Consider the following 14,264-nt stretch of genomic DNA (forward strand, 5'->3'; position numbering starts at 1 on the left):
CTAATTTAAAAAGCAACAAAATAAGTGAGAAATTTTTTCTTCCTTTTTACTTCAAATCTTTTCCGCGCTCGTCTTCATTCTTTTATGTATCTTTTTTTCTCTTTATGTTTTTGTAAAAAAATAATTTGTATAACTATTATTTTAAATGAATCACATGCGTGAAGCGTGCACTAAAGACTTTTCTTTGGAGCACACTGCTGCGAATCTCACGTGGAAAAGAAAGTGGCCGACAGCTAGGTCATGTGTCATGCGTTCGTTGGCTGGCGCGATAAAGTAACAAGGCCCACCTAACGCAGTAAAAATAAAAATAAAATAAATAAAAAATAAAAATTGATTTAAAATATAACATAATAAGTTAAAATATATTTTTTCTATCTTTTGCTTAATATTTTATCCATTTTAACACTGTTTTGCATCAAATTTTTTAATCAGCTTAGACAAAAATACTATAAAGAATTGGAATAAAGAATCAAATTAGTAAAAACTACACTAAAATAAATTAAGATCAAACCAAATTAAATAAAAAATAAATTAGACAAAACAAAATATAACTGATTTAAAATACAACAAAAAAGTTAATTTTTTTTAATCTTTTACTTTAAATCTTTTTTCTGTTTTTGTCTTTATTTTTTTATGTCATTTTTTTAATTTCTTTCTTCTTTTTAAACAATTTATATAACTGTCATTTTAAATAAATCACGTGCGTGAAACACATACTAAAGTCTAGTCAAGAAAAAAAAGGAGAGTGGAAAGTTTGATTAAATTTCAAATGAGCTTTTGAAAAATAACTCACTAGTAAAAGAGATGTAATAAATAAAGTGAAAAACAATTAAAGGAGAAAACATAAATGAGTTAAGGGATGATGAAGTGACGACATAAATATATATTATAGAGAATAAGAATGATAAAATGTGTGATATTCAATTTTTCATTTCACCATGCAGTATTATATATATTCTTTTGAAAAAATCCTCTTAAAAATTTCGCTTAAAAGTCTAATACCTTGTTTGTGTTTAACAACTTAAACTGTAAGTTATGATTTAAACCTTAGTTTAAGATTTTAATTGGTGTTTGAGAGAGAGAAATTGAAGGACAATTCAAACCATTAACAATGGTTCACACCTTGATTTTTAGGGTTCACCTCCCTCTAAATTCTAACAATCTAAATTGTTGTCAATAGTTCAGCAATTTCAGATTCTACTTTTTATCTCTTTTCAATTTCAATCTTAAATATGTCATAACGTTTTTGTTTTAATTCCATTGAGATGATTTTTTTTAATGTGTTCATAATGAAAATATGAATAAATTCCCACCCATATTGCATATTTTTTAATGTCATTTACAATGAGGTTTTATAAGATTTGTTACAAAACTCTAATGACAGTTTTCAACACTTTACCCAAATACAGTTAGGATTTTATTCTCAATTCAAATTATAATTTAGTGGACGTTTGGTTGATAGATTCAGAATCATAATTCAGAACTATTCTCGATTTACGTGTGTTTTTTGTGAGAGAAAACACTGTAACGAGTGACGAACCATGATCCGTACTATGACACGAATCCACCAACCAAACACTAACTTATTTGTAAATCTAAATACCAGTTCGAATCACAATTCAAATTATACAGTTCTAACAAAAAAAGGTTCAAATTTCCACTGTTTGAGTTGTTGAACCAAACAAACCCTAAGTTACCTAAGGTCCGCTCTAATATTGATCTCAATTAGATTCTCAATTCAAATAGTACCAAATAATATAAACCGATGAAATAAATATCACCTTAATAAAATAAAGCTTGCAATGAAAAAAATATGTAACAAATATTGCGGTTATCATTAATGATGACCTTACTCTTAGAAAAAAAAATTGATGCCTTTAATGTCGTCTCGAATAAATAAATATAAAGGAACTCGAGCGAATATAAATAAAAAGAAAACTTACACCCTAAAAAAAGAGAGACCAAACTCATAAGATTCTAATTTTTTTTAATAATAAACTTTCAATAAAAACTATTACATACTTTATTAATTATAGTGCAATTTACACCTTCAATCCCTTGACTTTTTAATATGTGACACATTGATACCTATTTTTTGATTTTGACGAAACGATCCCTTAACCCTCAAACCATGTACATTTAAGGATTACCATCTAATTCTGTTAATTTTTTAACAAAATAGATCTCATACAATGCAAAGACAATTAGGGCTTATTCTATTATCTTTATTTTTTTCTGTCTATTTGGTGCAAGATTTCTTTACATGGGCAAGATATCAGTGTGGAGCTCCTCGATCTAACCCTTCACCCCTTCGCCATCTTTTTCGTATATCTACAGTGCAATAAAGAAAATCTCTTTTCCACGATCATATGGTGAAGAATATTCATTGAGATCTCCTTCACGCACAAGGAATTTCCTGCAGAGGATACTGAACAATATTTTAAAGGTGTTCTTGATATTCTAAATATGATAAAATGACATAACATGTCATTTTTCTAGTTTCAAGTATAGTCTAGTGATAATTTTACATCTGACTCCACAATAAAATGACGAGTTCGAATCCCCTCACCTCCGAGTGAAAAAAAAGGCCATTTTCTAAATTTCTAACTATTAGGAGAAAAAATAGAAAATTTATCTTTCAGAGTACATGAGTCTGGACTTTTACCACTTACTCTTGATAAATATCATTTTATTAACGTAATTATTTAACTAAAAAAGTTATAAATTAAGAATAAAGAATAAAAATCTTAACTCATATATTTTTAAAGAGTATCCCCTTTCTAGGAATACTTCTCTCTCATGGCCTAAATCACTAATAATCACCATGACATGGATTTGTGGCATTCTTGTGAAAGCCCTAAGAACTTCGGTTAAGCAAATTGGGCTGGGTTTCATATGGGCGGAGTAGCTTTGGGCTTTTTTAAAAGGGTTATAACACCATGTTTCCCGTTAAGTAGCCCAAGCCCACGCAAACTCCAGTCTTCTCCTATCCCATTCGCTTTCACTGTGCTTTGCTCCGCAAAACCAGTACTCTCCCCCCCCCTCTCTCTCTCTCTCTAGGAGCTCAGAAATCGGAATTCAGATCTTCAATGGCACCTGCTGGTCCTCGATCCGGTGACGCGATCTTCGCTAGCGTTGAGCGTGTGGTAAGCAAAATCCTTCTCTTCATCTTCGTTTGGCACCCGAGAAGATTGTCGGAAAATACACCTTAATTCTTCCGAGTTCAAGTTCTTATTTTTTAACTTTTTTTTTTTTCGGTATTTTCATTTCTGAAATTTCTCTTGTGAATTCTCTCCGGAGACTCTGATTCTGTTGATCTCTGCAACTGATTCGAAATACAGAAGTATTGTTACAATTTCCATTTCCATTGTTGTTTTTCTGATTTTCTTCGCTTGAGAAATTTAGGTGTAATCGGTTTCTGAAATGTTAATTGAATGTAGAATGCCGAGCTTTTCACGTTGACGTACGGCGCGATCGTTCGCCAGTTGCTTACGGATCTGGAGGAGGTTGAGGAGGTGAACAAACAGCTTGATCAAATGTAAGATTTCTTTTCCGTCAATTCAAATTCCTTTCTTTTTTTTTTCAAGGAAATTATAAAAAGAAGAAATGTCTTTTTAGTTAAGATGTTATAAAGTACAGTAATGTCAAAGTTTTGCAGCCATTATTAGGTGTTTTGTTCGCTGAAGACGAATGTAGTTTTGATTTATTGTGTAATTTGATTTTTTATAGTCTATTTTAAGTAAATATCACTAATTTTGTTAAATTAAGAAAATGCCTTTTTTTTAATTGACTTTGTAGATTTGTTGATTGATTTTTGATAAATTATTAGTTGATCTTCGTAAATAATTGATCAATTAATCATTAGTTTACCAATGTGTGTCTAAGTTATCAGTTTTTAATCATGTAAATTATTGATTTTTGAATTTTTAAAAAATGGCCATTTATCTAGCTAACAAAAATTAGGGGCTTTCACTAAAAGTATGCTTTAGAAAGTATCCTTTTTTCTTTTTGTATCTTTCATGATATAATGATTTGTTGTTGAGAAAACTAAGGATTTTGATATATAGGTATTTGGTTGGTAGTGCATTTCTTCTTTTCCAATTCTTTTCCAAACATGGATTTCCTCGGTCAGGTTTTATGCTTCTTTTTTAGGTCAATTCTTTTAATGTTCCAGGAAAAGAAAATAGAAGATTTGCACTAATTTTTGTGCAAATATCTTAAATCGGACGTTTTGGATTTTTTTATAAAAATGTGATTTTTCTATCAATATCTTCACTAACATGCTTCTGTATCAAATTTACTACTTTCCATGTATTTTGGACGTTGAGGCTCAGTTCTTAATTTCTTCCATGCTTTGGGTCAATCTGACTTTGCTTAGATAATCAAAAGTTTTCATTGCATTGCAGGGGTTATAATATTGGAATTCGTCTCATTGATGAATTTCTGGCGAAGTCTAATGTTTCCAGATGTGTTGATTTCAAAGAAACAGCTGAAACTATTGCAAAGGTCAGTCATTCTAACCTGGTTCAATTCACATTCAATATGGCTGTCTGAAAGTTTGTCCTTAAAGTTTTAGGAATCTTGTCAAATTGTATGGTTTGTGCTTATCCTTGATGTATTTCCTGCTTGTGAAATCAGCCTGCTTGTCAAATCAGCTTGCTTGTGTTTGTCATTAACAAAAAAATCCTCAGTCTATCCATTTTTTTTTTTTTTTTTTTTTTGGGGTTAGTATTAGGTACATTGACCTTCCCAGATATATTCAACCAGTTTATCATTTTTGCCTGTTCTTTCTTTCTTTCTTTCTTCTCCCCCTTTGTTAAAAGAGGGAAGTGTTCTGTTGGCATACAGACAGAATGAATATATACATATTTACTGCTTGCACTGTTTTGTGATGAATATGGTTATTTATGGTCTATGTCTGTGACATACAGACCAGTATACTTGCCATCAAAAGAGATGGCATTTGAGAACCCAAGTACGATCTGTGGTTGAATTTCTGAGCTTTAATTTTATCGAGAAACACCTGTTAGCTGTCAGCTATTTGGCTACGTTTGGTATAGGACTAATGATTTTTGGTTATTTTTACGAAATATGTTACTTGACACTTGTAAAACTAGTAAATATAGGTGTTTGGTGTTGTAAATTTTAAGTTACGCATAATATTTGTCTCCGTATGTAAGGTATAGCTATTTGTAATTTCCATGCTGAAATATGACACTTCTCTTCATATTTGTTTCTTAACTTTCTTTCTCTTCATGTATTTGTATGATATATCATGTCTTTTCCCTTCTTTATACTCCTCTGCATGTGTAGCTTGATTGGTCAATGGTGTTACAGAAACCGCTTCTAATTGACATCAACTTAACCAATACTATCTATTTTATACAGGAAAAGTTGCACCAACACCGCCTGATTAATGTCAATATTACAATGACACCTCCTTGACCAAATTTATTATAATGATCACCCCTATGATTAACTCTTTTAATTTTGGAATGAAATGACAAAAATACGTAAATAATTTGGACTGTTGAGGTTATAATTAGAATCGACCTAAGCCCCTTTTTTTCTTTTTCTTTTCTCTCTTTTTTTTTTTTTAAGGGAAAATCGATCTAAGCTATTGATGACACATAAAATTTCAACCATTGATCTATAAGGGAGACCGTTAGATTATGTCACCAGGATAAGTAAAAAACGTACCTTTAAGGGGAAAAAATCCAACATTTAGTAGAAGCATTAAAATTCTATGTGAACCATTCACTCTCTCCAACCTGTTACCCCGCACCGCCGCTGGCCACCTCCGTGTGCTGAGTTCCAAGCCATCCATCCCCGAGCTAGTTGTATGGTCATTCCTCTGATTTTAGTTATCATAGAGAGGTGGTGCTTCTCAAAGAAATAGCTAGTGAATGGACTCATCGGAGAATAGGCTTCCAAGGAAGAAATCAGTCAATGGGTGGAGAAAGAGTTTTCATTCTTAAAAAATGAAGCAAATTTATGTGGCTAAATAGACCTCAACTTGGTTTTATGAGTTCCTTGGATTTGTATGGATCGCTTGAGGTTGAAGCATTTGTTTAGGGAAAAAAAAATTTGGTTATTTCTAGCAGTGGATATGTACGATGGAGCTGTCACAAGTGTGAGAACTATTGAAGACTACACAGAAGAGTTTCCCATTCGGATTGGCCTTCATCAAGGTTCTGCTCTTAGTCCTTATCTTTTCACTATCGTGATGGACGAGTTGACAAGAGAAATTCAAGATGGGATTTCCTGGTATATGCTTTTTGCAGACGATATAGTTTTAGTTGATGAACATCGGGAGGGCATTAACCGTAAGTTAGAACTATGGAGACAGACTGTAGCACCTCGAGGAATTAAACCGGATTAATTAAAATAATTGAGATTATTAGTGTGCCTAATCTGATTTTAATTAATTAATTTTGTGTTCATTAAATGTTTCTTATATGTAAATTTAAATATTTTCAAGGGATTTAAACATTTTCAATATTTATATTTCTACCCCAGAAGTGTGTGGAGACACTTTCTGATCAATTTTTCTAAATATCTTTTTGATATTTATCTTTTCCCTTTTTCTTTTCTTTTCTTTCTTTTTTCTTCTTGTCCCGCTTCCTCCCGTAACTCTATCTCTGTTTGTCTCTCTCTTAGCCCACTCTCTCTCTCTTTCGTAGCTCTCCCTCTCTTTCTCTTCAAAATTTTCACCATTTGTCAAGAAGTTTGAATCAAAGAGGAACTTCAAGAAGTTTTCAAAATCAAGGGAAGGATTTGGGGTAAGATTTCTGAAAAACTTATCGTGAATCTTGAATTTTTCCTTTGAAAAAACCTATTTTCAGTTCGAATTGGATTTTGGTTAAATCATGATGGAAATTGGAGATTTTTAATTCTTTGGACTTGATTTGTCCTTTGGAACCTGGATTTAGTAGTTTTCCTCTGAAATATCTCAGATTTAAACTCGGATTTGCAGGTTTTGGATTTTTTCTTCATAGTTTGGTCGTTTTTCCACGAACTGCTAAACCCCATCGGTCGATCAGACCGGCCGACCGGTTCCTTCTCCACCGGCGGACCGGTGGAGAATAACTTCTCTGTCACCGGTCGACCGGTGCACATGTGGTTTGAACCGGATTTGTCAAAAAACCCTGTTTTTACCCTGATTTTCAAAGAGAACCCAAATTAGTTTCATTTGGGAACCTAAAGTAGATGGATTAACATCTTTAGTCCATGTTTTGAGATCAAAATCCTTGCAATGATAATTTGAAACATGAAATGATTTATGAAACTTGAAATTTGATTAAGGCACACTAATAGGAAATCACTGTTTATGATTAAGACTGATTCGTTTTAGGAATGAGGATTGAATCCTAAAGCGCTGTTTTGTATCAATGCTAGTTGAGGAATCGGATTGAAGGCACACTAATAGCCTGCTTTTAAGAGTTTTGGCCTATACAAAATGTTTTAAAGAAATGACATGATTGATAAAGAAAATTGTTTTAACACAATAGCTTGATTTTAGCTATTGGAATCATAATGAACTGTTTTAAAAGTTTTAATGAATATTTTCTTAAGATAAGATATCTTGCGAACTGGTAAGCCTGCTGATGGCCTAGAAAGGATATGCAGAGAGTATCCTAGGGGGCAGAACCTGAAACCTGGACCGGGCCACTACGGTGGTGTTAAGGCTTGTGCTTATGGTTACGTAAGTAATTTATCATAGTATAAATTACTTGCTGATGCCTGTAATACAGAATTTAAAGTTTATACTTCATTTCAGAAAAAAAGGGTGTTAGGTTCCAGCTGTTTTGTTGGAACTAGATATCTTTATTTATCTATTTACTTATTCATTTATTTACTTGTTTATAAAGTTTTCTTAAAATACATCCTACTGGGCTTTCTGCTCATGTTTTATCTTTATTTCTATATATTTTAAACCTCTCCCAGGCGACGCTTAGAGATGGAAGAACGGGCCGGCCTGGCTTGGCCCGACCCGTTCTCCTTAGGCCCACGTGAGCTGCAGGCCGGACCGGCCTAACCCATGAATTTTGTGGGCCCAGCCGGGCCGGCCAGTATAAGAATAACCTCGGCCAAGCCCACACTACGGGCCAATTTTATGTGGGCCAGGCTGGGCCGTGCCGTGAGCCAGGATGGGCTGTGCTATGGCCTTGATTGGGCCGGCCCACTCAAGGCCCATCTTGGCCCATCATGGGTTTAGATGGGCCAGGCCATCTAAACATGCAATTTTTAATTTTTTTTATTTTTTATTTTTGAATTTTTAAACAAGTTAACAAATATATAAGTTTAAATAGTCAATGAAAATATGAAAAATGATATTTTATTGACGATTACCGTATTAAATAAAAATCTTTCTGAGGAAAACCTAATGAGACATAACCTTGATAAGGAAAAAAGAGTACAATAAGAATAATTATACATACGATGTTTACAAAATTACTAAAAAAGAGGAAAAAAACATAATATTATGGGCCTAGATGGGCTGGGCTAGGCCGGGCCATTATGGGTTTAGACGGGCTGGGCTGGGCCGGCCCATCATGGGCTTAGACGGGCCGGCCTAGCCCGGCCTGGCCCATGGGCCGATATATGTTGGCCCAGTCTAGCCCACCAATATTTATGGGCTGAGCCGTGCCTTGAACAGTGACGGGGCGTGCCGGCCCGGCCTGTCACTGTGTCAGGATGAGCCTTGGCCGGCCCATTGTTGTATCTCTAGCGACGCTAGAAGCAGTGCTGAGTAGCTGATTAAGTTCCTATCGTATGTTCAAGTGAGGATGTTATATCCATCATTGTCACATTATGTAAGAATTGTGAACTCTTAGACTGTAGACTTCGAATATCGAGACTGTGGTTGACGTCTGTAAATGTTATTTACATATTCATGTATGTACAATAAATAATGTATATCCTGTGGGTGAGATCCCGAATGATGCCAGATGTTTAGTTTTAAATTTGCTTTATTAGAAAGTGTGAAAGTCCCCATCATTTTATTGTAATTTAATTTCAGTAAAAATGTGGGGCTTGTTTGGAAATTGCTTTAATATTTTACTTTCGGTTTTGATTACTATATTTTCAAATGTTTAATCACTTTCTTAATTATGTTTAACTTCTAAACGAGCCTCCATGTCACTAACCCCTGTTTTGGGGCGTGACACAGACCCTTGAGACGAATGAATTTAAGTTGAGTAGAACGAAGACTGAGTACATGCATTGTAGGTTTAGTAATTCAAGATGGGATTCCCTGGTATGTGCTTTTTGCGGACGATATAGTTTTAGTTGATGAACATCGGGAGGGCATTAACCGTAAGTTAGAACTATGGAGACAGACCCTTGAGACGAAGGGATTTAAGTTAAGTAGAACGAAGACTGAGTACATGCATTGTAGGTTTAGTAATTTTAGAGATCAGAGTGATGAAATTTGTTTGGATGGTGTGGTGATTGGGGCTTTTAGGAAATTTAGATACCTTGGGTCCATAGTGCAGTGTGAAGGGGATATAGATGAGGATATTGGACATATGATTAAGGCAGTGTGGGTTAAGTGGAAGAATGCCACGGGGTTTTTATGTGATGATAAGATGCCTATTAAGTTGAAAGGAAAATTTTATAGGACAGCAATTTACCCAGCTATGTTATATGGTAGTGAATGTTGGGCCATCAAAAGACAACAAATATACAAGATGAGTGTGGCGGAGATGCGTATGTTAAGATGGATGAGTGGCCATACGAGGATGGATCGCATACGGAATGAAGTTATTTGTTGTCAAGTATGTGTAGTACCAATAGAAGATAAGGTGCGGGAAAATCGTCTGAGGCGGTACGGCCATGTACAACGTAAATCGTTAGATGCACCTGTTCGTGTTTGGGAGAACATCCAAATACCTACTAGGAGAGCGAGGGGTAGACCAAAAATTACTTGGGCCGACGTAGTTAGGCACGACTTTCAAGTTCTAGGGCTTTAGGAGGGTCTCGTGTTTAATGCAATAGACTGGAAACGAGAAATTCATATAGCCGACCCCAATTAATTTAGAATTAAGGCTTGTATTTGTTGTTGTTGTTGTTGTTGGTTATTTCTAACAGTGCCTATTGTACGGATTTGGTGTTTTTAGTTTTCCAATGACAACTAGTAAGCGTGGCAATTTGTGTCACGTGTCGTGTTTTGATCGTTTCTTTCTAAATTTGCAGTCAACCCGGACACGACTCGTGACACGAAATTTTTAAAAAATCGCAACACGAACATGACACGACACGACACGAAAATGACCCATGAACCCGAAATTGACACGAAAATTGTATACTTTTATTTAGTTTTTTACATATTAAAAATAACTTAAAATTCATAATATACTAAAATACAATAACATCTATTGAAATTAAGCAAATAGTAGTATAAGATTTTAAGTATAACTATCATGATATCATAAGTTCATAATAAAATCAAAATATGTAATGAAAAATATATGCATTTTTTAGTTTTTTACGAGTTTCGTGTCGTGTTTGGGTTAGGCGGGTCCAACCTGAAATTGACCCGTGTTTTTCGTGTCAATTTCAGGTCGACCAAATTCTGATCCGAATATCTTTTTTCTCAACCCTAACCTGCGGAATTTGTGTTGTTTTTGAGTCGTGTTGTCGCGTTGTGACCCATATTGTCAGCCATAACAACTAGTTAAATGGCATGGAGTATGGTGGGGTAGGGCTTGGGTTCTGGAGGGCGTGGGTTCTATCTTGCTATATATATATATATATATAATATAAGATACGATTTGTTTCGTTTGAGATTTGGCTTTTCTTAACCATAATCCATAGATACCATGGTATTTGTCCACGACGAAGGTTGCGGAAGTCACTGATGGGAGTAGTTTTGGACCTACATCTAGTGTATAACAATGAGTGAGGAAAAAGGTGATCAAGTTCTACATGCTAGTTTGGACTGATGGGTACTTTGTAGTGATTTGGTTGTGTAAATGATCAGGAGTGGCCCCTCTTATGTTGTTTGTTGGCTGCATAATGGACCCTCAATTGATGGAAGATTGATGTACTAGATGTACTAGATGTTTATTTGGTGATAAGAATAAGAGATAAAAGCACTCAAGAATTTTAGAAATAAGCTAGTTCTGGGCCAGGCAACAAGGAAAACTATCCAAATGATTCTCTGGAACATGTTGCTTCCATTCATGTTCCATCCAGGCAGCAAGTGAGAAATACTTGTTTTGTTCAAGGGAAAAAAATAAAGCCAAGTGTTTTGAGTAGCTTTAATGCAGTTTTTTGTTACTATTATTATTTTGTGAACTTGAGGTGGATTTTATGTTATTATTTACTTAGTTATCGGATTGAGAACTTTTGTCTCATATTTTAATGGATGGATTTAAGAGGTTCTAGTTGGATATGAGATCTTGTAAAAATATTCTAAGGCGTTGCTTACAAACTGAAAAGCTTGAGGGTTTTTTTTTTTTTTTTTTTTTTTTTTTTTTTTTTTAAAAAAAAAAAAGGCCTAAGAAATTAAAAAGAAAATCCAAAAGAAACACAAAAGAAAGGAAAAAAAAAGAAGATAAAAATTGAACTTAGGAGTGAAAAAAAAGTCTTTTAATGTATTTTTTAGGGGATAAAAACATTATTTTATGCATATTTTAGGGACTGAAGTCATTTTATTCTTTTTAAGGGCATTTTATTTTGGGAGTCTTAGGGCCCGTTCGGTTCGCTAATTCGAGTTGAGATGTGATGTTGTGTGAGAGCTTTTTACTGTAGCAAAAAAGTTAGATGTGACTGTTTTTGAGAGTTTTTTACTGTAGCAAAACTCGAATTCTAAACTTGAATCAACGAAATGAACGGGGCCTTAATCCCAAAAAAGGACTATTAATTGACAGAAGGTGTGTTACTGTAGTTAAATTCAGGTCAAGGGGACGTCATGTCAATATGATTTTTCTTTTCATATATTCTGGCTCAAGTTTAGCTATCTTGAGATGAGATAGTTTTTGTTGGTTTTCTTTCATCAGTCCTAACGATGCTTGTACAACAGGTTGGTTTCAAAATGTTCTTGGGAGTGACTGCGTCTGTGACCAATTGGGATGCTGATGGAACTTGCTGCAGTATTGTTTTGGAGGATAATCCTTTGGTAGACTTTGTTGAGCTTCCCGATACTTGCCAAGGTCTGTACTACTGCAACATTCTAAGTGGAGTAATTAGAGGAGCCTTAGAGATGGTGAGTTCTATCCTTTTCTCCCCCGGCTTTCACATTTTACCCTAATATTTATTCTCTTTATTTTTCCATATCCTTTCACCTCAGCAGAATGTATGATTATATGAACTGTTTACGAAATTGGAAAGGGCAATGAGATTGGAAAGGAAAATAAAGTTATAAGAATGAGGATTATTGATTCCCTTTCTAGAGTTTACTAAATGGACTAAATTGACTTTTTACATAATTAAATAATCATTGGCTTATAACTTTGAACTTATTAACTCTTTATAAGTAAATTTGGCATTCATTGACTTTAACCGAGAATCAATACTGAGGGAGGTGTAAGAATTGGTATTTTCTTTTCTCATTTCTTATTGTGTGGTGTCCACTGAAATCTCATTATTGATTTTGTAAGTAAACACATGATTAGATGAGAGAGGAAATCACTTCTAGTTCTTCTAGTGTAATGGAATTGATTTATGTTGTGAGGTTATGTTGTTGATGTTATTGGAGCTAGCTAGTGATTTCTACTTTATATGCATTTGCCCCAAGCAATGTTTACATAACCTGAAGCAGAGAAGCCAAGCTCACCATGAGTAAATCTTCTGTTATATACTTTCATTTTTTTATTATAACTTGTGTGGATATAAATTGCCTGTCCAATTTTCGCTGTCCCACATGGTGCTTAGCCAATTACATTTTGCCACTTCATTTAACTAACAAGCATGATAAAAGTTAATTAAAGAACATTTCAAAATTTTTTTCAAAATTTTTAAATAATGTGGCATATGATATGATTGTTTAGGACACCATTTTGGACACCAAAATTCACTGGTTCTTCATTTGTCACGTTATTCTATCCTGTATTTTCCTCTATAAAAGAACGTTGTCCTATTCATGAGTTTCTCACGCTTTGATTATTACAATAACAATATCAAGTAAATCAGAAGATAGTTTCTTTTCTGTCATTAATTTGATAAGAATACAAGTATTCGCTTTTATTTTAACAATATAGCACCTCTTGATAAGAATACAAGTATTCGCTTTTATTTAACAATATAGCACCTCAAGTAGATCCAAGGAATATGGATGCATGGTTGCTCAGGGCTAAAGTTACTTTTGCCATTGTTCGTTTCTTTATCTTTCTTGACATCTCTCAGTGTCTTCAATCTTCAATATTTAGGTGTCAATGAAAGCCGAAGTCACCTGGATCCGCGACGTGCTTCGGGGCGACGATGCCTTCGAGTTGCAGGTAAAACTCCTGAAGCAAGTTCCGGAAGAGTATCCTTACAAAGACGACGAGTAAAATGCTACATGTATACAGCTTTTCATTTTTGTCTTTCCATAGAAAGCAAATGTAGGAGCTTATCTTCTCTTTCAAGTGGTCACCAGAAACTTAAAAAGGCAACTATTTTGGGTCATATGATTTCACTTCAAAACTACAAAGAGAAAAATTATGATCTAGTTCTAGCATAGCATCACAACACATGGGTGCATTGTATATTTCCTGTATTTGATTCCAACCAAAAACCCTTTTGCGGTTTCTTCTCTCTTGTCTTTTTGTTTTAATATCTTTGACTTTGGAAAGATATATATATATATATATATATATATAATATACATAGATATATAGATATTTATTCATAAACATCAAAGGCTTACGTACTTGGGATTGGATGTGAACCCTTGACCTATAGTTCAAGAGCTGTTGGGAAGCCTTCAAGATATCAAGCATGAAACATAATAACAATGTTCACGTGCTTGTGAGGTTTTAGGCCACATTTGGTACACTGGATAAGGATGTGGGCTAGGTCTAAATTGTCCCAATCCAGAGATTAGTACCTCAATTTGGATAAGGTAAATAATTTAGGCCCACATATTTATTTCACATAAGAGGATATAGGACAGCTTATTCCTTCCACTTCGCATGAAGAGTGAAAAGAAACAGACAATTCCATCCATCATTTTCAATATCTTGACTCATTAGTGCACCAAACATAACTTAGTAGTTAGATGTTACTAGGAGAATTTCACTCTAGGATATGAAAATTTTTGAAAAAGAAGCAAATGCTAA

The 14,264-nt window shown here is 34.2% G+C and overlaps 1 protein-coding gene across 1 annotated transcript; it reads left to right on the forward strand.

Annotated features, from left to right (window-relative positions):
- Positions 1-2,999: 2,999 nt before the first annotated feature.
- LOC21395135 (trafficking protein particle complex subunit 3) lies at positions 3,000-13,734 on the forward strand. Its single transcript, XM_024171677.1, has 5 exons — positions 3,000-3,146; positions 3,441-3,538; positions 4,407-4,506; positions 12,029-12,211; positions 13,374-13,734. Exons 1-5 carry the CDS (start codon positions 3,090-3,092, stop codon positions 13,494-13,496), a joined length of 561 nt encoding a protein of 186 aa, XP_024027445.1. The 5' UTR covers positions 3,000-3,089; the 3' UTR covers positions 13,497-13,734.
- The last annotated feature ends 530 nt before the right edge of the window (positions 13,735-14,264 follow it).

This window comes from Morus notabilis, unplaced genomic scaffold (assembly GCF_000414095.1).
Source record: "Morus notabilis unplaced genomic scaffold, ASM41409v2 Scaffold574, whole genome shotgun sequence".
NCBI lineage: Eukaryota > Viridiplantae > Streptophyta > Magnoliopsida > Rosales > Moraceae > Morus > Morus notabilis.

Coding starts and splice junctions, on each gene's coding strand:
- LOC21395135 (XM_024171677.1), top strand. CDS start 3,090: ATGGCACCTGCTGGTCCTCGATCCGGTGACGCGATCTTCGCTAGCGTT. Junction 3,147..3,440: donor TCGCTAGCGTTGAGCGTGTG/GTAAGCAAAATC, acceptor AATTGAATGTAG/AATGCCGAGCTTTTCACGTT. Junction 3,539..4,406: donor AACAAACAGCTTGATCAAAT/GTAAGATTTCTT, acceptor ATTGCATTGCAG/GGGTTATAATATTGGAATTC.